The following is a 26,197-nucleotide window of genomic DNA, read 5'->3' as shown; positions in this document are numbered from 1 at the left end:
CTGCGACCTAAACAGACATGTTATATACCACAGAGTAGTGTCTGGTTTTTGGAATTTCTTGTTATGCTTTTCATTTATTTTGTCTACAGGCCTCCAAAATTGATTCTGTTGCCTTGGAAGAACAACATAATTATAAACATCTTATTTATATCTTAATAAATAGAGATAGCATGAAGTACATCTTTGAAAGTATTAAATCTAATTAAAATTTAAAATCGTGTACAACTGTTTCAGAAATTCTGAAATAAGCATTCTTAAGAATAATGAGAAGCAGTGATGTTAAACTTGATGCAAGAAAGCAAGCGTATGAGCTTATGTAGCATCAGGCAAAAAAAAAAAAAAAAAAATTCACACAACCATTCCCTCTAAATATTTGTCCAGTTCCTCCTTAAATTTGTTTAACCTATCAACTTCCACACCGACAGATGGAAGTTTATTCCAGCAATTAACCACCCACTGGCTAAAGGCAAATTTTCACACATTTATTATCTTTTCCTATCATGAAGTTCAACAAAGATGTGCATGTTCACAATTTCATGTGGCAACAAGGCATAAATTATAAAATTGGAATGAAATGAAAAGAAAAAATGAATCTGCAGAATACAGAAGTGTGAAATGTATCACCACCTATACTAATGAATATAAAAATGTAATTCTTCTACACAAGGATGAAAAAATATTTGATATAACCATAGAAAATTCCCAATATTAATAATGATATAATGAAAGAAAACAATTTGCAATGTTGGCACAGGTATATATAATCTTTATAAAACTGTAATACAAGTATTAGCATAAAAAGCATGAAACAGTCTACAATATGAACATTTCTTACATTAAGATATAGTATCAAACAAATGTGCCAGAAAAAAAAATGAACATGAAAATGATTTATATTGATTTATTTGCGGAAAACAATATATTAAAATATTTTTTAAACAAATTATTTATTTTTAAATAGAGTAAATTAAAAATCAACTTTTAAAAGTATAATAAATAGACTTTATACAAATACATTGAGGTAATTTAACACATCTATAAAACTATATGGAATTACAGATATCTTCCATATCAGTAAATCTTACTACACTTCACAATGTGAGAAAAAATATAATTAAGAGCACTACCAAATATATACTGTATATTTGTCTATAAAAAATGTATCCTTAAAGCACCATTAAAGAAATTTAGTTTAGAAAAATAGATCATTCAGTCTAATTGGAATGACTAATCTATTTAATCTAATGAGTGTGTGTGTGTGTGTGTGTGCATGAGTGATGCACGCAAGTGCACAAATCTATGCAAAAAAATATAATGATGCTAATAAACTTAGTAATTCAGCCATAGAAATAAGTCTGCTTTCTTAAATTCCTATAATCAAGTTTTTCAACATCCAACTTTAAATTTTATACAAATACAGAGTATCTTCAAGTTAAATTTGTCATTTGACATTATTAAATTCCCATGAATGAAAATTCACAAATAAAGAGTCTGAATCTGGATGTGTAAGCTGAATATTTAATTTAAACAAATTATTATACATATAATACATACGCTCTCACTTTTACTAAAATTTATTTGGAGTCACTTCCCTATTATGTAAGAATACACAACATATGTGCAAAAAAAAAAAAAAAAAACAGAACAAGACCAAATAATCAAGTAAAATTCAAGATTATTAATGGTAAGAGAAATGTGGTAATCTGGTTTAAGAAGGTAATACAAAACAAGATGTACTGAACAAGAAAGAATGTAATTAGACAATCCTCTTATTAATGGTTAGAAAGAGAATGTACTGATTTTTTTTTTTTTTAATCACAAAAAATATAGTTTTTGAATTCATGATGGTATGAAAATTACAGAAAACTTAATAAGGGAAAAGCACTTTAATCCAAAAAGAAACATAACATGCCTTTTTAACAGTGAAACAATGTAACTACAGTCTGAAAGAGCAACATATCAAGAAACTCAGATTTCTGTTGTGCTCATGAATATAACAAGAAGTAAAACTTTCAGATTTAGAATGCTTTAAAGCAAGGCTTTGAATCAATTATTATTTTCATTGAAGATGCTCACTGAATGTTTTAATGATAGTATAAGAAATTTTATTTACAAACAGATATAAACCAACCAAAAGGGGATGTCAAAAACTGACAAATATAAAAATTATTTATCCTTACCAGCTCAGACAAACTTTTTTTTTTTTTTTTTTGTATGGAAGTATGTCTAGATAATATTACCATCTTAGTTCAGGTGATTTATTAGGTAGTAAAATACATCAATTATACATTAAAATCTGTTATGATCATTCAACAGTATTCTACTATTTATTAATGAACCCTTTAATTAATATTAAAATAAGTGATAGCATATACTAATTGGAAGGTAAAGCTAAATAAGCGTAATAAGAAAAACTATCATTTTTATTATCTTTCAATAACAATTACTGTACTTGATGTGAACCTGCAATGAATAATTATTTAAAACCTTTAAAAGTTTGAAACACATTCTTATATGAACATAACTGAAAATAGTTTGCTAGATAATTTTGTTTTAGTTTGAGTGCAAATGGCTCAATATCTTTTTACACAGATAAGTAATATTTAGAACATTTTGGTTACATGTAAAGCTGTATGCATTTCTAAATTGAAATAACTATCTGTCTGTAGTATATATAAGTTTTCACTAAAATTATGAAATTATATTTTGAATCAATCACAGCTGTAGTTCGAGAATAAAACACAATACTATTACAAATATAGTTTTTAGAACAGAATAATTAAGAAGCTAGGCAACTAAATATCCTCATTACGCACACAATTCTAATAATATTTATATGGTTAAATTATTATCATTAACTACGTTATATGTTAGCAAATAACTACATTGCTTTGGAAATAGATCATAATGTTCAACACTTCTTATTGATAGTTATTTTAATTCATTAGATTCTCTTTAATAATTCTTAAAACACTATACTCTTAACTTATAGATTAATACTCTTTGAAAAACACTATAATATAAATTTAAAAACATCAATCTTCATACAGATTTAAGCTTGGTTACTGGCAAACTGGCTTCTTAAATAATTAATAAGCATTAAATTGTTATTTATGAAATCAAACTGCATAGAACATAGGTTTATCATAACAAAAACTAAATTTAATAAAATATAACAACAAATAAACAGGTCTGGTACCAATGCCATCATATCATAATTCATATAAACACTATCCTGCATATTTGTGAACAATAAGTATTTTGTATATAGTTTTTTCAGAAAATATTTTTTGGTAGTATATATCATTTACAACAAGATTTTTCAAACCTTTTTTTGAAAATCTAAATCTTCCATGGAACCCTAATATCTTTAAAAATAGTAATGATTAACAGTAAATTAAAAACAGTAAATATATGTTAAGATCTGCAGAATCCCAGAGTTCCGTAGAACACACTTTTAGAAGCATTCCTCTAGACCAGGGGTCACCAAACTACGGCCCACGGGCCAGATCCAGCCCGCGTAGTCTGTTCATGTGGCCTGGCCTGCCCCGCATTGTGCTACAAATGATCAAAATTTCTAAAATATATTGTAATTTATATGGAAATATAATAAATAGTGGCCCGCCCCGCACTGTGCTACAAATGATCAAAATTTCTAAAATATATTGTAATTTATATGGAAATATAATAAATAGCGAATCAACGAAATACTACTGTTTCAATGACATCTTGTGAGTGGGGTTTATACCTTGGCAATGGCAAGCGAAATCGGAGAAGATATCAATCTTGAGTTTCCAAAGAAAATTATTAATGACTTAAAAAAGCATTTTTTTGGAAAGATTTTCAGACCTCGACAGAATTGAGAGTGATATTCTTTTGTTTCAAAATCCGTTTCATTGTAACGTTGATGAGGTGCCAGTCGAACTACAGTTAGAGATCATTGATTTACAAGCAAATGACCTATTGAAAGAGAAACACAGAGAAGGAAATCTTGTAGAATTTTATCGCTGCTTATCTGATAATGAGTTTTCAAAATTAAAGAAATTTGCCTCTGGTATGGCATCAGTGTCTGGTACAACTTGTGTCTGGTACAACTTATGTCTGTGAGCAAGCATTTTCAAAACTGAAATATGTAAAGTCCACATATCGAATAAGGCTGAGTGATGAACATTTAAAGGCAATTCTCTTGGTTGGGTGTAGCAATTCAAAAGCAAACTGATGATATTTTAAAAGCTAAATGCCAGTTCCATAAATCACATTAATCTTTTCTGCTTATCTTATTCCTAATGTCGCCTTAATTGATAAGTTTTTGATAAATAAATATATTTGTTATCTTTATTTTTCTATATATTCTTTATTTTTGCGTATTTTGTGTATTGGTAAATAAATATATTCATTGTCTTCATTTTTGTTGTATTTACTTAATTGTACATATTGAACAAAATGATTATACGGCCCACGCTCGTCAATCTCTCGGTTATCTGGCCCGTCGTGAAAAAGGTTTGGTGACTAGACAGTTCTCAATCTTGGATATTTCCCAATTCATATTAAAATATTGTTAATATGGCTGAAAAATCCTCACCCCAGACTATTTTCCAAGACTGACAAGAGAGAGAGATATCAACCTCTCTCTTTTTTCTTTCTCATTAAAAATCTGATGGAATCCTAAAAAAACCCTCATGGAACTGTAGGATTCTACAGAGCCCAGTTTGAAAGCTTATAAGAGATATGATTTACACAATAGATAATAAAATATGCAATTTATGTATAATACTATCATCACCTTGATCTTCCTTTTTTATTTTTTTGTTTTATAAAAGTGATTAAAGAACTGTAAATATTAACAAAGGACTACAAATTTGGGAAAATGAACTTGACATTACATCTAATATCCTTAAATTCTGTTTCTAAATAGTAATTGTGATAGGAATACTGTTGTAAATGAATGCAATTTAATGATATTTTCTCTAAGTATTTATAAAATAGAAAATACTAAAAGGTTTAAATACAGTAATTTAAAGAGAATTAATTCAGGATTCAAAAAATGAAATTCAATTAAACAAATGAAGTTCATCCACAAGAGAAAGCAGCGTGTGTACCCTGTATGCACGAAATATGTTTTATTTTATGTGAAAACATCTATGGCGACACTAGAGTAAAACCATTTAAATTTTTAAACGGTTTGATTGAAACTTACTTACGTTACTTAGAAGGTTGATGTTGATCAAATTCTTGAGAAGCAGATTTTATTAAAGTTTGCATTTTATTCCTGCATAATATTACTACCCGCTTTCTTGCATAATATTCTGCTTTTATTCTTGCATAATATTACTACCCGCTGCTTACTCTACTGAATCAACGTTAGTGACTGAGTTAGCATCGTTAGCGCCGTTTATGAAGTGACGTCATTTGTGTCATTTAAAATTTAACAGCCACCTAATAGGAAGTGACATTAATTGTGTCATTTCCGTAAAAAAAATCTCATTACCAATCGATTTTATGCCACCATTGATATTTTCACATCAAAACTGTAACCTAATGAAAGTGTACTGTAATAAAATATATTAAACACTTTTAAAATTATAAGTCAGAAATAGTCAAATTCAGAAAACAATCAGGACTATACATATCTAACATAAAAAAAACAAAAGGCATATGTTAAGTTACTGACACATGCATACATTTATACCAATCATATCATTAAATATATGAACAGTATTCAATATAGTAAATTCTCTCTCTCTCTCTCTCTCTCTCTCTCTCTCTCTCTCTCTCTCTCTCTCTCTCTCTCTCTCTCTCTCTCTCTCTCTCTCTCTCTCTCTCTCTCTCTCTCTCTCTCTCTCTGCAGAGCTTGCATAGAAAGCAAGGCATAGCCTACATAATATAATGGTCAGAATGTAAATGGCAAAAAACATTTACTTAGTGACTTCACCAAAACATGGATCACAGACTCTGACGGGCTTCTTTGATGATGCGATGGTGGCAGTTCTTGCAGAGCATTCATTGCAAAAAATATTACCACAGTTGCGGCAATGATGCTGAAATAGAATAAGAGGGCAAATGATACATAAAAAAAAATTATTACTTTATAATAAATTACCTTTGAGAAAAATTAAATATTTTTTCTTATTTTATGATGATCATAATTTAAACCATTAGAATTCCAAATTTAGTTAGTTGTGACAAAGGGCCATTGTTAATATAAATTGAAATATGATCTACTGTTTACCACTTGATGTATTCTGAATAGTCTTCCTCCTCAAGAGAGGTATTAGTTCTGGTATCTCCTTTCCCCTCTACTTTTAAGCACACTTTCAATATTTTATATTACTAACTGGGGTGGAGGGTACATATACATGTATTCACTTAGTGGATACATGTTCTTAAAGCTACAACACAAATGATAATTTAATTGAGACTCAGAATGAGATCCTGTAAAGTTAATATCAAGGTTCAACTTATATATTTCTTGTTTCAGTTGCCACCACTGTGGAATTGGGTGTTAGTTAAAAAATATGTGGTTTAGGTGGAAAAAGCTGCAATATTAATAATACAGTAAAGTTTAGAAAAACTGAAATCTGACTTATTTTTTTATTGAAATTGATTCATTCCAATTTGGTGAAAACCTGTTCTCTGAGTAATAACACCACTGAATGATAAATTGGTTCTCTGAATATGATATTTAATTTAATGATTCCAAACATGCAGTTGAAAGTTTGCTGGCTACCAAGCATAATATGTAAGATGGAAAAGAAAACTACCAACTTATATGAAAAAAAAAAAAAAAAACCTGTAAAAAATTATATCAAGGGTTGAAAAACTACAAAACTTATATATCGAGGGATGAAAATTTGCAAAAACTTATATCGCAGGATGAAAAACTGCAATCAATTGCACTTTATCATTTTACAAAACATTTTGCTGTTGAGTGAGCACAATGTCTTTTTTTAATCAAAAATAAATTTCTTATTTCAACCAGAAAATAAATATTTTAACCATAAATAAGAAATAAAAAATGAGTTTTTCACAAAAATGTTTAAAAAAACTGTCATTTTTTATATACTTTTCAAAAATTACTTAGCTTTATGAGATATTGTCATTTACATATGTGTCCTCAACTTAATAATATCTGTCTGCAGTCCGATCGAAACCAAATTTATCACATAACACCCAAAACATCAAGATGTTCAAGTAGATAGATAGACAAAATTCTTTCAAAACAATAGATAAAATTATCACCTCCACTAGGTTCCTCAATGGGGGAGATAATTTTATTTATTTAGTGCAACTGGACAATTTATACAAAATTGTCCGGTTGCACTAAAATCAGCTTTTCCTTCTGAACTACTTAATTGTTGAATTAGAAATATCTGTTGCCACAGAACCTAAATCACTAAGAGAAATTGCATTTACAATTTCCTGTAAGCTGCCAGTATTCATTAAGAAAACCAATGCATAATAATTACTTTTATGTAAGGTGGCAACTACTTACAGAAGAAAAGCAAAATAATGTTATACTTAACAAATAATAAAAAATATAAGCAAGCATTCCATTGCTAGTCAAATAAATCTTCACGTTTGCATTTAAACAAAAGGTAAAATGGGTGTTGATATTATTGAATTGGTGACAGTAGAGCTAAGTAGTATAATATTAGTATCCAGTTACAATTATAAAAAAAGATAGTTTTACAGGCAAATCAATGCAATGCTACAACAGTTTTGCAAATATGTGTCCAAAAAGAAAATTAAGACATCAAAATGTATAATGCACTTATCACACATACGCATGTCAAGAAAGTAGTTAAAGGATGGTATATATACAGTCAAACTTGGTTATAATGAGCATGGAAATAATATGAGATCTTGGCTGTAATGAGCAAAAAGCCATAATAATTTTAATTTATAAGTATTACCATACAGTTTCTCACTGTTATAACAAGTCTACTGCACAGATATACCATACAAATTTTGGTAACTATGCAAACATTCTTAATTGTGCAGGTAGTTGAAAAAACCCAATTCATGGAGTAGACAAAAATGAAAAGGGTGACATAGCTTTTATGACCACCTGCATCAGATTAGCGGCCGGTTTATGACCTTGTCCTTTCGGGGATGGGGGCTATGTAATAGTGAAATGGCGTTCCAATTGTCATATTATCCTATTTACAGATTGTCTCGTATTCACTGAACCATACATTTATTTCGGAAATTCTAAGAATTTTGGAAACGGGACTTCTAAGAACTTTGTATGCAGATAATTTTACTGTCATTTTAAAGTAAAATCAGTTAGAAATGGACCCTTCCTTTCGAAATATGTCTACTAACAAAAGAAAGTGTCTCTCGATTTGCGTAAAAGTCAAAATTATTCGTGAGTTACCAAGCATAATGTGTAAGGTGGAAAAGCAAACTACCAACTTATACGAAAAAAAAAACTGCAAAAAATTATATCTAGGGATGAAAAACTACAAAACTTATATATCAAGGGATAAAAACATGAATGATTATGAGAACGTGGCGAAAAAAATATCGAAGTGTGTAAAAAGTTTTCTTTGTCCTCTTCAACAGTATCGACATTGTGGAAGAATAAACATGTTTACATATCGGCACTGGAAAAGAACATAACCGAAAAAAAAATTTAGAAAGTGCGAGGTTACAAACATCGATGAAGCATTGCTTCAATGGTTCACTACACAAAGAAATGCTGGATTTTCAATAGACGGTTCGATCTTGAAGGCTCAAGTGGAAAAATCTGCTAAACAATTTAGATGCAACGATTTTGTATGTAACAATGGCTGGCTGGATCGATTTAAATGAATACAAGCATATTAATACAAATAATATGTAGGTATATACTAATATATTTTTTCTCTCTAATATTTCTTTTGTTTTTTTTGAATCTATCTTTTTTATCAAGTTATTGAGAATTAAAAAAAAATAGGAGGTAGATTTAACTCATCACTGATAAAGTGAGTAATGGTTATAACAAGGAAATTTTGTTGGTCCATTGATGCTTGTTATAACCAAGTTCGACTGTGTGTGTGTATATATACAGGGTGATTCACTACCAGTGCGACAAACTTGCAGGAGGTGTAGGGGGCACAAAGACGAATCGGAATCACATAGCATTGCAGGGTCCGAAATGCCTTCGTCATGCGGTAGAGGATGTTGAATGGGAGGTCCCGTGAACAGCGATCCCGCTGGAAGTCAGCATTTGCGAACCGTTTCTGTTGAAGAAACCAAGTAGCAAAAGTCCTCCGGAGTGGATAATCCGCAGGCTCCAATGATTGGACGCGTTGCAGATGGTATGAACTCATTTGGTTTGTTGACAGTATCCTCCATACAGTGGATTGGGAAATACCCAATTGTTGGCCTATCGCTCGAGTACTCGTACTCGGATTGCCTTCTGCAAGACGTAGGACATTCTCCTCATTGTCCGGCGTCCTCATCGTTCGCTCTCGATTCATGGTACCTCTCGTGAAACAACCAGTCTCGCGTAACCTTCTGTGCACATGTGCGAAAATTGTATGATGAGGAGCATGCCTGTGCGGGAAACATTCCTGGTCAAGCGCAGAGCGGTGCGCCCGTTACACTCCACAGCTCCATACGCGAGGTGCATGTCGGCCAGTTCAACGTTTGAATACTCGTCCATCCTACTGCCTCGGAAACCGGTTCGCAAATGCTGACTTCCAGCGGGATTGCTGTTCACGCGACCTCCCGTTCAACGTCCTCTACCGCATGACGAAGGCATTTTGGACCCTGCAATGCTATGTGATTCCGATTCGTCTTTGTGCCCCCTACACCTCCTGCAAGTTTGTCGCACTGGTAGTGAATCACCCTGTATATATATATATATAGGATATTGTTGCATGGAAAAACTCAGGAAAAGCATTAAATAAACAATTTTTTGTAACAAGAAGTAGGTTTCAATACATATCTAACCACAGCTAGTTGAGAGTGGTTGGATATTGATGAAATGCAGCAGCCAACATTGTATTAGTAGTTGCATATGATGTAATTATTTATTATTATTATTATTAGCTATATGGTGCAAGGAAGCCTGAGGCTTATGCAGCACCAGCCAAAAAAAAAAATTACCGAATTACCCCAAAAGAGAGAGAGAGAGAGAGTCAAAAGGGAATCACCAAGAAAAAGAAGAATGATGATATCCAGCTCAGGACCCTGGGTGTGCCAAGCCCATACTCACCAGATGTGAGCCCCCGGGGTTAAAAATGTAAGAAAGCGAGTTTATAGAGCACCAACCAACAAAATTCTCAACTTACTCATCTATCTCTTCCAAGAATTTGTCTAATTCTTTCTTGAATTTATTCAGATTACTCACTTCCACAACAGATGGAAGTTTGTTCCAACAATCAACCACTGGCTGGCTAAAGGCAAACTTCCACACTTCTATCCCAACCATCCTTCCTCAATGGGATTACTGCTACCCATATGTAATACCTTGTATTTTCCAACGTTAAACTTCAATTGCCATTTCTCAACCCATTGGCCTAATTTTTCTAGATCTTGTTGCAGGTAGCTTATCTTGATTATGGCCTGTGACGAGTATATTGTATATATCACTTTTGTATACAATAAAGATTATATAAAATCATAGCTAACGGTTTGCTTACCTCCTTTTGTTGCCCCCTTTATGTAATTGAACAGATCCATAGACCCCCCAGGTGCTTTTTTTTATGTTTAGCTTCAACATTCTCTTTCATTTTTCTTTCAGTTATCATAAGATCATTTAGCTCTTCGTCAGAGCTTGATAAAATTCTAGCATACTCTTCTCTAAAGAATTACTCATGTGTGAATGTAGATGCAAAAACCTATTCAGTTTATTAGAAATCTGAGCAGGGTCATCAACAGTGAAACCACTGCAATTAAGTGGTCCAATGTGATTCAACACCCTTCTACTGTTAATATATGCATTGAAGTATTTGCTGCTATTCTTTGCCAGAGACTTCTTGAAATATATCTTAGCTTACCTAATCTTCTTTGTGACTTGATTATAGACTAGATTATATCTACCATAGGCTTCTGTATCACCTGATAATTTATATACATCTCATGCATTTTTTTAATCTGCCACAAGTGTTATCAGTTCACCTGACATCGGTTTAAGTATAAGCCTTGAATAGTATATCTTAGTTGGTATAAAAAGGTTAGTGATTTCTATGATTATTTTTCTGAATGCTTCCCAATTAGAATTTGCTGTTGCTAACATCATCATTTGGTTCCACTGCACAGAATTTAAAAAATTTCTGAGATTACTGTAGTCATCCTTACAAAAGCAAAAGCTTTTCTCTTTACACTTCACAGTAATGTCTTTAATTAAATTCCACATCAGTATGCTGTAGTCACTGCTACTCAGTGAGACTTTTATTTGCAGCTTCTTAATGCATGAAGAATTGCTGCTGATAACCAGTTAGAGAGTACTGCTTCCTCTCTAACATGCTGCTGTAGAAAACAGAATCCAATAAATCCACAAAAGTCTTACAATATACAAATTCCAGTAAACATCTGGAAACCATGTCCTGGTTATTGTGGGAACAACTGCAGCATATAAGCTGGAATCTTTTTACAGGGTGCATAGAATGCTAATGGATGCCAGCTTTAACATCTCTTCAATGAAGCTAAGTAGGCATTGCTATATTATATTTCTGCAGTTATGCTACTGTTAGTGCTGATTGAGCAAAATTCCAGTGAGCAACATGGTGGTTGTATGTTATATACATTTGCTCCTCCATCATTATCTCTGTGCACAGTACAAAAAAAAAAAAAAAACTTTGTACAAACACCTAGGAAAAGTTTCCCAACTGCAATTGTTCATTACCCATCTTTTTTTTTTTTTTTTTTGGTAGTTGTTGCGCATAGGCTTCTGTGGCCATAATGCACCTCCCAAGGTTTTTGCAGTACTTTGATCCAAGCCCGAGGTGGGAATCGAACCCGCGACCTTTGGGTTGCCAGGCAGGCACTTTACCCACCCGGCTAGCCTGGTCGGCCATTACCCATCAAGCAAGCTTTGTTCTGCAGGATTTTCATATCCACCAATACATATCAATGGGGTTCAATCCCGTGACTGCTAAATAAGATTAATGTTTGTATTGATGATTTATTGTAAACTCCACTGACCTGTTAGTTGTGCTGGAGTATAAACAAGCAAACAATAGAGCTCATGGATGATTCCCTCTCTCAATTTGGAAAGCAGTTAAAATTTAATTTAAAAGAAAATAACTGCACGAGATGACAACTTCTTTAACTTTTTTTTGGGCTCTCCAGGGAGTTCCAGTTTCTAATTGAATTGGAAATTATAATTAATAGCCAAAATATGCCTCCCTCCCCAGTCAATAATTAGTAAAGGCCACTTTCATTGTCAGCCTCAGTTTCAGATGCTGGTAAGAGAATATTCCATTGTATTTGTTTACTTATTTCATTAGTTTACTTGTTAAATAGACAGAGGGACATTGCTGAGACAATTTTGCATGTAATTTCTTTGCTAATTTCATTGTGCCCAAGTTTCTCAAATTTTTACTGTTAGTGCTTATGCATACAGTACAATTATGTGTGTAATTGCACTGTATGCAAAAGAATAAAATACAGTTAATAAAGTCAATAAAAAAAGTTAATCATGAAGAGAAATTGGAAAAAAGTAGGATCTCCCTGTGCCAGTAGTGAGGGCAATTACTGTTGTTGTTGTTATTTGGTTTTTAGGAGCATTAGCAACTAAGGCCATATTGCTCCGGGATATGCAGTGGTCATTCCCTGACCTTTTCGCATCCTCCGTATTTGGTGGTGACGGTCTCGAACCCCGTCGATCAAGAAGCGTGTGCTACGCACTGCTGCTCCTTCCCACCTGGCTACGGAGGGGGCAATTACTGTAGTGTAAAGAATGAGCTTAAATAAAAAGATACTCATAAATAATAACAATTGAAATTTTTAATTACTGGACTAACTTTGCAGGATAAATATCCAAAAGGGCTCATTCAGCATAAGGTCATAAATGTCCATTATAAACTAATTTGGTGGAATTTTCTGACTTACCTTTCTGATAGTGACAGTAAACTGTTTACCACATGCTGTACAATGAGTAACAACGGCATCATTTGCCCACTTCCTGCTTAAATGCTTTGTATTTTCTATCTAAAATATATTCAACAATTAGAAAATTAATTTGATATTTTTAAATAAGAAACATTTATTTTTATAGAGCATACAGTGAATAACAACAATGGAAAGACTTTCCTCAAGCAAAAAAAGCAATGGCAACAGCTAGTACTTTAGCCTTTGAGAGGCCAGAACAAACTAGTGTATATTAAGTATGGGATAAATCACAATAACCATAAGAGTAGCAGTATGCTAGTACAGCAAATGTAATGAAATAATGTTTACAGAAGTACACACATCCTTTTTGTGAAATGGAACTCTCTTTCAGTAACAGCATCATGTTTGTATGATATAAAGCAGGTGGGAAGATATATAGGGATGCATACATATGCAATTGCAAGGATAGGCAAGATGAAAGATTTAAATGACTTTGACCGTGGCATGGTGGGTGTCAGATGTGCCAGAAATTTTCATGTCATTTATATATTCATTTCTTCTTATTTTCACATGAACTACCGAGCATTGCATTAGGGTAAAGTTAATGTCAAAAATCAAACAAGAATAAAAAATTTACCCATTTAATCCTTCTACTCCTGTTCTTTTGATTCCCGAACTCTAGAGAACTTCAAGTCCAATGCCAGCAACAAAGGACTACAGGTTCTAATACCTTTCATGTTTTGGGTTACCATTAAAAAAAAGGGAAGTGGGTGAGCAGATTAAAATATTTATTTATTTATCGCATGGGGGAAAAAAAAAAAAGAAAAAGAAAAAATACTCATAGATGAATACATGTAACAAAAAAGAAGATAGCATTAAAAAGAAAAACTCATATATTTACAATTGTATATCCAAATTAATAACATATTCAATTGATGCCGGAGTCAGTATCAGGAACTCTTCCAGTTTTCTGCAAAACACTCTCAGGATACAGTCTTGGGTAATATGTTGCACAGTCTGTCTATCAGCACCACAGTCACATCGTGAAATATAATTCTTATTCCACTTAGAAAGGAAATCCACACACCTGCCATGTCTAGTTCTTATTCGGCTTATTTTAGTCCAGATCTTCCGAGGCAGGTTGAAATCATCCGGTCTTTCCAAAATCCTTTTAGGAATTTTCTAGTCCTAGAGGGGAAAGTTGGCTCCATTCATGTATCCATTCCTTTAAGAGATTAAAATTAATAATTTTCAATCTCTCCACTGTTCTAGTAGGGGAATGTCTAGATCTTAATCTACTTATACCTATATCTGGTAGGTCATTATGAATGGGTAAGTACAAATTTGCCATAATTTTCTGGTATTCCTTTAGCAGTGCTTTACTCCTTCGAAGGTGTGGTGGAGGGATATGACTCAAGATTGGCAGCCATTGAGTTGGAATTGATCTGATTGTGCCTGAAATCAGGCACATCGTACTATTAAGGTGTGTATCGATTAATTTGGTACAAGGACTATTAATCCAGACAGGAGCACAGTACTCAGCCACAGAATAGACAAGACCCATAGCTGAGCATCGAAGAGTTTCTGCCTTAGAGCCCCAGGTTGTTCCACAGAATTTCTGCAAAATATTGTTTCGGGATTTTAACTTTGCAATAGTCTTAGTTAAGTGATATTTATATGATAAAGTTCTGTCAAGAGTGACGCCCAAATATCTTGGGCATCTATTATGATGTAATAAAATACTATCAAAGTACACTTCAATATCATGATTTTCCATTTTGTTATTAAGGTGGAAACATGTTACTTCTCTTTATTTTTATTTAGTTGAAGTCTCCATATACGGAAATATTCTCCTAAGATCGAAAGATCACTTGTAAGTGTCTGTTCAGTCTTTCTTAAAGTTTCATGTCTTGTAGCCAGAACCCAGTCATCAGCATAACCAAGTTTCCTCGATCTTGTTTTAGGCATATCTGCTATATACAAACTGAACAGAAGAGGGGACAGAACAGAGCCTTGTGGTATCCTTGTATTCAGCTTCTTCGGTACACTAACTGTGTTACTCCTGACAACCTTAAATAATCTATCACACATCATATCATTAATTAGACGTGCTATAGTCCTACATGGTATCACCTGAAGGAGTTTATAAATTAACCCCTCTCTCCAGACTGTATCATATGCAGATGTTAAATCTATAAAGGCAGCAGAGGTTTTTAAATATCGTTGATATCCAGCCTCTACATAGGTTGTCAGTGAGAGGATCTAATTAGTGCAGCCTGCGCCCTGGTCTGAATCTTGCTTGCTCAACAGGAACATGTTCTATAATTTTCTGACCGATTCTATTCGTTCCAAGAGCTTATAGCAGATGCTCAGTAAGGCAATTGGACGATAGCTTTTTGGTGGTTTATCGCTCAATTTACCCTGCTTTAAAATAGCAATGATTTTTGTCTGCTTAAAGGATTGTTGTTGTTGTTTGTTATTTGGTTTTTAGAAGCATTAGCAACTAAGGCCATATTGCCCCGGGGATATGCGGTGGTCATTCCCTGACCTTTCTGCATCCTCCGTATTCGGTGGTCATGGGCTCGAACCCCAGTCTAATCAAGAAGCATGCGCTCCTGCCCACCTGGCAACAGAGGCGCCAACTGCTTAAAGGATTGAGGCAGCTTACCAGTCCTAAGAATATCTGAGAAAAATCTTGAAAGCCACGTCTTAGCATGTTTGCCATAGTTTATCAGAAATTCAGGATGGATTCCATCGAATCCTGGCACCTTGCCTGATTTAAGTCTGCCTATGGCTGTTGTGATTTCTTCATTTTTAAATGGTTGAGAATATTCTGAATCAGCAAGACATGTAGTCTTCAGAGTTTTTAAGTTTTTCTTTACATGAACAGTATGTTTTTTGTCTCTTGGTACTCTGGACAGTGCAACTATGTGATCTTTTTTTTTTTTTTTTTTTTTTTTATTTGGTAGTTGTTGGCGCATCGGCTTCTGTGGCCATATTGCACCTCCCAAGGTTTTTGCAGTACTTTGATCCAAGCCCGAGGCGGGAATCGAACCCGCGACCTTTGGGTTGCCGGGCAGGTACTTTACCCACTCGGCTAGCCCGGTCGGCCGCAACTATGTGATCAGCAATATTATTTGGAGTAATTAAAGAATTGTCTCGTATTAATGGATTTCCACCACTTAATTTCCTTAACAAGGACCATGCCTGCCTGCTTGAATGTTTAAAATCTAAAGTCTCATCAGTATTAATCCATTTCTCTTGACGAGCCATATCAAGGCTACGTAGTAATTCATCAGCTATTTCCTGCTTATTATTCTTCAAATATTCATTATATAAATTTTCGCTATTTTCATTCCAGCCAGGAATGTATTGTTTCCTATAACCTCTAGGGATATGTTTTTTGGCTATGGCTTTAACAATTCCTGTAAATCTATCGTAATTTTTACAGGTTGGAGGGATCCATCTGAGACATTTGTCTAGCTCCTTGGAAAATTCCTTCCATCTGGCTCTCTTAAAGTTCCATCTTGGTAGAGGCACAGATGTCACTGATGGTATCTGGACACCAATTTGAAGAATCACTGGTCGATGCTGACTATGAGGGAAGTTGTCAAGAACTTTACGTGTTACCATCAAAGGTTGGTCCATCTTATCCTTGGATACAAAACAGAGATTCGGGTTATAATCTCTTTCCCAGACTGCTGATTTGAAAGTGCCTTTATCTTTTGCATCATAAACAAGGTAGTTATTGTTATCTTCTGCCCAATTCAGTAATGTTTCTCTGTTTAAGTCATTCTTTCTATAATTCCATTCACCATGATGACTGTTAAAGTCACCCACATATACCACTGGATGATCATGTAAGTGTAAAACGTGTGTGCTGGACATAGAATAGTAGGAGGTTAATATACATTTACCACTGTGATGTGTCCTATCTTAACTGTGATAGTGTAGATATTATCTTTTATATCTGTTGATATTAATACCACATTCTCAAGAGTATGCCTTGCATAAGTAACAGTACCATATGCATGATGATAGGTTACCCCGATAATATCGTATCCTTAATATCGATTAAACCAATAATATCAATTAAAATATGACTTGCAGGTAATCGTGTTGTTAAAGTTAAAATCCCTTTCTATAAATACTGAATTTTGAATATGATATTTTATTTTTTACATTCATATTACTGAGAAATATTTATATGCAGCCACATTATAAGCCTTTAAAAGCTAGAGTTAAGAACATGACTTGCAACTACTTGTGTCATTAAAGTTAAAATTCCTTTTTTTGGAATAAACATTGTTATTACAAAGAGGATATTTCATTTTCATAACATATCCTATTCATAAAAGGACAATCAAAAAATATTCAAAGACATAATACAAAATGGATTATGTCTGTAGAATGGACATGGGTTCATGTGGCATACTCCATCTCCTGAAATCAGAAACTAAACCTCTCTAATGGAGTGACAAAAGACAAAACCACTATATTGTCATGGAGGACTCAAAGAAGAGCCTCTATTTGTGATCAATATTATGAACTTTGAAAAGTCAGGCTGCAAAAATCAGTCAGTAAGACCACATAAATTAATTTGTTTTCCTTTTTCACTAATTACTTTGTTAATCTATTATACATTATCAAAACTGTCTTCAAATGTATGTTCATCTATGATCTTGCCCTTTCATTTTGCATCTTGAAAGATGCATCATATATCATTTAAAGGTCTTAATGAGGAATCAAGCTTATGATATTAACTAGAATTCCCACATCTGGGGCAGTGCCCCCAAAACCTCTCTCAGGCTTCTAGATTCCATTCAGAAGAGGGCAGTTAGGTTAATTAATGACTCCTCTCTAACACAGTCTCTCCCTCACTGTCTCATTGATGGACTGTTTCTGCTGTATGCTTTTTTTACAGATACTTCCACGGGCACTGTTCTTCTGAATTGGCTTCTATAATTCTCGCTCTCTCTTTCAAAACAGTCCGAACATGTGCTGCCACCAGCCAACATCCATTTACTGTCCAAATTCAAACTCACAGAACCACCTTTTCATCTTCCTCATTTATTCATTCTGCTGCCGTTTTCTGGAACAACCTTCCTTCATACGTATTTCCTGAAAATTACAGTCTACAGAAGTTCAAGTCTAATGTCAACAAATATCTTCTTTTGTCTTCTCAACCTACAACCCAAGCACGGTACTAAGTACTATAGGTTCTAATACCTCTCGTGTTTGGGGTTTTCATAAAAAAAATAAATAATTAAATATGTTTCTTTATGAAATTATGTAACTGAATAATTTCTCCATCATTAAGATGATATATAGTAGTAGATTTCAAACAAGCTAGTAACACATATAGTAGTGTGGAATGGTGGGAAGTGAGCTTCGAGCACTGATGTTATTTCTTGGTATAAATGATTGAATCCAACGTTGAATGAATGTTAAGTGTATTTTTTGAAAAAAAATTAAGAAAGTCATAGATGATAAGTATAACTGAGAAAGCCTATCACCAAAAAAAGCTTTTATGGATTAAATACATCAACCAATGTTATATACTGCTTTCCATTTAATAATTCCTGGAGAATGCACAGACTCCGTCATATGTTATTGATCATTGATCATATGACGGAGTCTCTTAGCTTTAATTTATAAATAAAAGCTTATTGAAAAGTTAACTGTATTAAAAGATATTTTAGAATGCACATCATCAAGAGTTAGTATTAAGATTATATGTTTAGTATTCTTTTAATGCAGACTAAACTAAATTTTATATTTACTGCAGTATGCCAGGTTTTGTGGTCAACTTGTAATATGACAACTTACTTGTAGAGAGAGAGAGAGAGAGAGAGAGAGAGAGAGAAGGGGGGGGGGGTGTTAGCTTTTATTAGGAATGGAGAGATTATTCTATTTTTCAAAAAAAGGAAATGTATTCTTCAGGTCACTCAATTTCACACAGAATTGAGAAACTTATTTTAACCCAAAATGTATATGAGGTTTTAGATATAATAAGAAAGTTGTGAAAGTTTTCAAACTAACACCAATGAAATACTTAATTCTGATATATAATTATCACAAACTTCATATTAAATTAAAAGAAATATAGCAGAAAAAAAAAACTGTACTAACTTGCAATGTTTGATTTTCCCTTCCAAGTTCATGTAATGCAGCTACAGCGTCATCTAGTTTCCTCCTTAAGTCGCCTGTTGTATTTCGCAATTTTTCACATTCTCCTTCACTCTTCAAACACCTAAACGACAGTATTTAATACATACAAGACTGATGAAACTAGCTGGTAAAAAAATTCTACTTATAAATTTTTAATTTGGTTCAAATTATTCAATTTTGTGATAATCACAATGCAGAAATTAAAATTAAGTTGTGGCACATCACAGTGAGCTGTTCTGTAACTAATGGAAGGACAGAGTGAGCAGTTGCCAGTAAATCTGCAATTCAGAAAGCAGAATGAATAGGTTAAGTAAACTGAATGCTGATAGCATTCTCATTCTTTTCTGGACAACACATACAAGGGAACAAATTTAAATTAGAAAAGAATGGTTGCAAGCAGATGTGCAGAAATTTGCTTTCAGCAATAGTAATTGGAACAAACTTCCACCCTTGGTGTTCTGTAAGTGGGGTTAAGTAAGTCGAAAAGAGGATTGGATAAATATAGATTAATGTGGTAACATTTCAATAAACAACTTAAACTGAATTCTGATATGGTATAATAGTCTCTTTTATTTTATTTTAACTTCTAATAATGACAAACCATGTATTGTTATTCCTCCAATCCAAACAATTAGAACTGGAAAAATTACATTGGAAAAATTTTATTTTTTCTCATCCCAAAAGAAAAAGTTGCAGATTCTATGGAAACTGATCTGCTGATTTCAAAAATATCAAAACTGTGCGTCTATCATGTCTCCACTGATTGGTCATTCATTAATTTACTAAAATTTCAGTAATTTCATGACACATTTCAGATATAATACAATATCTGACATTAGTCATTTTCTCCTCTTAAGAAACCTGTAGTAATTTCCCACCATAGCAGTATTACAATAACCTTGGTACTGCTTTTCCATCATGGATATGTTCTTATGAAATCCTTCCCCTTGCTCATCACTTATATCTCCCAAATTTTGAGGGAAAAAACTAAAATGGGAATGAATAATGAATTTTCAAAGACATTCAGAAACCCATATTTTCATAATATTGCAGTAAAGTTGATACAGCAATTCATAATTATATTTTTTTCTTTAAAAAATACATGACAAGTGCTTTAAATGACTGCCAAGCTGCTAGTGTAATGCCCAATGAAAATTCTTTATTTATCCAGTTAACAATATTCATTAATCCGGCTAATAATATTCATTAATCCAAGTATTATATGCAAAAAGTGGAAGAACCTTTTCTGTTAAACCAGTGGAACACATTTTGTTTACGTTTTTCTGTTGTTGTTATTGTTATTTGGTTTTTAGGAGCATTAGCAACTAAGGCCATATTGCTCTGGGGATATGCGGTGGTCATTTCCTGACCTTTCCGCATCTTCCGTATTTGGTGGTCACGGGCTCGAACCCTGGTCTGATCAAGAAGCGCGTGCTACGCATTGCTGCTCTTGCCCACCTGGCTACGGAGGCGCCCATTTTTCTGTTGCGTAACTCTCACAGACATAGAAAACAACAACATTTTGTGAAACCTCCCTGTAGGCCAGTGAGTAATTACATCATGATCACAAATTTTACAAGAAAAGTCATGGTACTTTACTACACTCAGCACTTTGGACACACTTTCATATGTTCCTTTCAAGCCAGCAGCATGAAGTTGAGGAACTGATGGGAATACATTTTCATTGTGCAGCAAAACTGCTTTTAAACTTAATTTTGAGGCATCAATAAATATACACCATTCATTAGGATTGTGTTTACTGCCTAGTCTTTTCAGAAGAGACCACTAATATCTTTAGATTGTTTGTTATTTGGTTAAATTAAAATTAGCAACTAAGGCCATATTGCTCCGGGGATATGCAATGGTCATTCCCTGACCTTTCCGCATCCTCCGTATTTGGTGGGCACAGGCTCGAACCCCGGTCTAATCAAGAAGCGTGTGCTACACACTGCTGCTTCTGCCCACCTGGCTACAGAGGCGCCTAATATCTTTAGAGAAACACATACTGTCATAATGAAATATTTTGAAAACACACTTTGTGATGCTTTCGGTATACTGTAATTTTAGTTCAAGTAACTTCCACTGTTGTGGCCTAAGTGTATAGAACTAAGTCAATAAACTCTTCTTGCTTAATTAAGTGTGATGCACCATAATTTTCTGGCTGGTAGTTCAAATCTGTTGAAGTGGATAGTCCAACAAAGTCTGCAACATAAGAATCCGTGCTATATTCATCACTGTTTCCTTTGTCTCATGATTTAGGGGGGGGGATCTGGTAATGTCAAGTCTTCTTTATGCTGAACATGCCTCATTGCAGTAAAGTTGATACAGCAGACACATTGCAGACACATTAGGATATTTTATGCTGTGCTTGCTTTTTATGGACATCCCTAATATTTTTATCATGCAAAAACAGAAATGATCAAAGTACATGGTTCACACCACAGAAAAAGGCATACTTTTAATTTTCCTACTTAGTCACAACCTCAGATTTGTGGTGCAGATAATAACAGCACATATGTAGAGCCCACATTTTGTCTTGATTACCAGACTTGCAACCAAAGTACAAAGAATGGGTACGTTTAGTGATACTGTAGATTTTCTTCCTCTGAGTTTTTGTTGTAAACAATCCACACATGTAGCAGAAAATTTCAAGGTAATTCAGACATTTCCTTTGCTTCTCTTAAATGTTTTAACTATACAATGTTAAGCATAACACAGAAAAAACAAAATATGCAATAGATATGCAGATAAACTGTACATGTACTCACACTACAACTGCCTTTCCATTACTGAAAGAGAAAGAGGTGGCAAGCAGACAGACAAGGTTAAACATATTAATCCTCCCTAACATTACTTCTATCTATACGCACATGCAAACATTATTATTTGCAGGTAATACAACATATCAGTGTCATACACTTCCCACACAAACATCTGTATATGTATAAATTGTGATGTGAAATTGTAAGAATTATTTTTGAAATCGACAAGTAAACATAGGCTGCAAATAGCTGATACATAAGTGGAGCTAAAAATCATGCTGGATAGTGTTATTAGATGGGATGGGAAAATGAAGTGAGTAGTTTTTTTTTTGGGATGATGCTGTATATAAGTTTGCTTCCTTGCATCATTTTACTACTATTAAGTGTGACACTACATGAGCATTCAAAATGCCATGTGTAACATGTGGCATCTTGAATGCTGGAGTGTAACCAGTACAAGTATATTCAGCAATTTAAATGGGAAATGTAAATGACACAGTGGGTGGCATTGGATTCAGGGTGAATGATGAATGCTGTGAGGTTCTGCCTGCATTATACATTTACATTTACACTATGATATATTTTTGACACTAGCCAAGTGGCCAACACACTTTCCCATGTCTGTAGCAAACAACTGTCACGTGAGTGCTATTGTGCACATACACACAAAAAAAAACCCTTTAGGAAAATTAAATGTTTGAATTTATTAGTGAAACTGAATGGTTATTTAATTGAATTTCAGTGAATTAAATGACATTTGACACTGAAAAATTTATTAACGGAATTTAATGACTGGTGTTAAACAACACAGAACTTCGAGAATACAGTAATCTTGATTTGAAGATAGCGTTATGGCAAGATATTGGGGCAGCTGTGCATGAAAACTGGGATGGTTTGCTGGCTGCTTAAAAAAACAAATTAAGTAAGTGACTTTATAATATCTAAAATTGACTGAAATTGTAGTATACTTGTTTTATTCTCCAAAATTAGCATTAGCATTAGTAGAGGCATATGATGCAAGAAAGCAAGCTTATGCAGAATCAGCCAAAAAAAAACTCCCATTTCACCCCTCTGTTCGTTCCACATACCTGCCCAGCTCAGCCTTAAATTTATTTAGGCTATCAACTTGCACAACAAAGGATGGAAGTCTGTTCCACCAACCAACCAACTACCTGCTGGCTAAAGGTAAACTTCCGCACATCTATCCTATAACTGTCTATATTCAATTTGAATTTATGCCCTCTCGGGTGATTATTCTGAGCAAGAGGAAGAATCCCATCAACATTGAGCATGCTCAATACAATGAAAGACAATGAAAAATACAATGAAAGCCATAAAAAAAATAAACAAAAAAAACTTAAGAAAAATAAGAAATACATATAGATTAATAAAATAAACTTTGGAGGTTTTTTTTCGAAAAAGAATTTCAGAACAAATAACCTGAACTACCAGGTAGTTGACTGAAATAGAAAGTGCCTCAGTTTGAAAACAATGAGTACCATGAACAAAAGTTCAAGAGTTAAAAGCAATTAGTGACATAGCATTGAAAAAGTGTAGCTATTCAAAAATGTGACCTTCTTTATTCATGTTTTTGAATTTTATCAAGACAAAATTTTGTCTTGATAAAATAGAAAAATAAAATAAATTTTCTGATGGGGACTTTGTTAGGGTCCCAAAAAAAGAAAAGAAAAGAAAAAATGATTTATATTAAGAATTCAAAGAGGTTATTTTCTAATTCAATGCTATCAGAGATAGAGACCAAAGGGATGCCAATCATGCAGCAAGCACAGATATAAGGAATGCAGAACTGGAATTTGGGGAGCACAATGTGTACAGAAAGAATAGACAGGATAGGAAGGGAGGAGGGGTTAGGCTATTAGTTAAGAAACACATAAAATCCAAGGAAGTGAAGCCAGTCGACATTGCCTGACAGTGCAGTGTCGAGTTAGTTTGCTTGGTGATTCCTTTCTACCTCTCTCTCTCTCTCTCTCTCTCTCTCTCTCTCTCTCTCTCTCTCTCTCTCTCAGGGTAAATTAATTTTGCAGCATAAGCCTCAGGCTTCCTTGCACCATATGGCTAATAATAATAAGCACTGGGAGATCAAAACAGAGAGTAGGAGTGTGCTTTAGGCCTAATGACTCTGATGAGTATAATAAGAAACTGTACAGGGAAATAGAGTGGGCCAGTAAATCAGAGTCTTATAATGGAAGATTTTAATTTCCCAGATATTGTCTGGAATTTGTGGGTTTGTCACTCATACACTAGCAAGGCTTTTGTGGATTTATTGGATGATTGTTTTCAACATCAGCATGTTCGGGAGGCAACTAGAGGGAGTAATACTCTTGATATGATTATCAGTAGTGATTTTTCATGCATTAAGAATCTGCAGATAAAGGAACCACTAAGTGGCAGTGATCACAGTGTGCTGAAGTGGGATTTACTCAAAGAGGTAACTACCATCAGGGGTAAAGGGAAGGGTTTTTGCTTCCATAAAGGCGACTACGATGGTCTGAGACAGTATTTAAATTCTATACAGTGGGACCAACTGATGAAGTTACCAACAGCAAATTCAAAATGGGAAGCATTCAAAGAACTTATCTTAGAAGCTACTAAGCTTTACATACCAACTAAGAAATACTAATGAGACATATGGCAGAGAAGAAAAATGCATGGGATACATATACACAAAGGAGATTAGACAGGCAAAGGCAGATTATGAGAAATCCTTGGCAAAGGATGCAAAGAAAAACAGAAAAGAGTTCTTTACCTATGTAAACTCTAGAAGGAAAGGGATGAATCAGATTGGTCCATTGAATATTGATGGTTCAACAGTTGACGATCCTGCTCAGGTGGCTAACAAACTAAACAAGTATTTTGCATCTATATTCACACCCGGGGAGTTATTCAGGAAGGGGAATGCCAGAGGTGAAGTAAACTCTGACAGTGAGCTATTTTGATTTGATTTGGTTTCGTTTTTTTAATGGCACACTGGGGCAGTGAGCTAGATGATTTTGTAATAACTGAGAGGAAAGTGGAGGAGAAATTGAGGAAAAACATAAAAAAGGCACCCAGGGTGGATGGGATCTATCCAGTTATATTAAAGAGGCAGCAAAGGAAGTAAGTGAACCCTTAGCCATAATTATGAGAGCTTCTTTGGACTCAGGGGAGGTACCCATAGACTGGAGATGTGCAAATGTGACCCCAATTCACAAAGGAGGATCAAAGGCTGACACAAGTAATTATAGACCTGTGAGTTTAACTTCTATTCCAGGAAAATTAATGGAAGCACTGGTTAAAGAAGCACTGCAGGATCATCTAGACAAGACTTCAGTTATAGCTCGGACACAGCATGCTTTTGTTAAGGGAAAGTCTTGCCTGACCAATTTGATTGGATACTATGATGCAGTCACAAAAGAAATGGATGCAGGGAATAACTTTGATATTATATATTTGGTTCTTAGAAAGGTTTTTGATACTGTTGCACATGGAAGACTGCTGCACAAATTGGAGCAGTGTGGCATTGGAGGCAAATTGTTGCTATGGATAAAGGGATGGTTGAGGGGGAGAAGACAGTGGTAATCAATGGACACTGCTCATCGTGGACTAATGTTATTAGTGGAGTCCCTCAGAGTTCAGTGTTGGGTCCATTGTTGTTTTCTGTATTTATAAATGATATTGATGATGTTATATCAAGCTTAATGTCGAAGTTTGCAGATGATACAAAGGTTGGCAGGGTTGTTAAGGACACTACTGACGCTATGCTGCTGCTGCAACTGGATCTGGAAAGGCTGAGCAGATGGGCTGAGAGGTGGCAAATGAAGTTTAACATTGACAAATGTAAAGAATTACATATGGGAAACAGTAACCCTAGAGCAACGTATCAACTCTGTAGTACTACACTGACAGTGGTAGAGAATGAAAAGGACCTGGGGGTAATTGTGCAGGCAGATATGAAGTTCTCTGAGCAGTGCAGACGGGCCGCAAGAGTAGCTCATGGTGTCTTGTCAATGATATACAGGAATTTTTCTAGAAGGAATAAGGAGGTGATTATTCCCTTGTATAAGGCAATGGTCAGGCCACACCCTGAGTACTGTATACAGGTCTGGAGGCCTCATTTCAAGAAAGATGTAGAGCTGCTGGAACGAGTACAGAGAAGGGCAACAAGATTAGTGAATGGAACAAAGGGTTGCTCTTATGACGAAAGGCTTAAGTTTTGCAAA

The 26,197-nt window shown here is 34.2% G+C and overlaps 1 protein-coding gene across 1 annotated transcript in view; it reads right to left on the bottom strand.

Moving 5' to 3' along the window:
• LOC150076228 (uncharacterized) overlaps positions 1 to 26,197 on the bottom strand; it is a 744,224-nt gene that overhangs the window by 22,331 nt on the left and 695,696 nt on the right. Inside the window, exons 38-40 of the mRNA XM_090387291.1 lie at positions 19,177 to 19,297; positions 13,045 to 13,143; positions 5,920 to 6,038 (exon numbers count right to left, since the gene is read on the bottom strand). Of these exons, the coding sequence (XP_090243417.1) occupies positions 5,920 to 6,038; positions 13,045 to 13,143; positions 19,177 to 19,297 (339 nt within the window). The remainder of the gene's footprint in view (positions 1 to 5,919; positions 6,039 to 13,044; positions 13,144 to 19,176; positions 19,298 to 26,197) is intronic.

Source organism: Mastigoproctus giganteus, chromosome 13 (assembly GCF_048544385.1).
Source record: "Mastigoproctus giganteus isolate SK-2022 chromosome 13, ASM4854438v1, whole genome shotgun sequence".
NCBI lineage: Eukaryota > Metazoa > Arthropoda > Arachnida > Uropygi > Thelyphonidae > Mastigoproctus > Mastigoproctus giganteus.
Note: the sequence above shows the minus strand (reverse complement) of the source record. Positions and strands in the feature narration are given on the sequence as shown.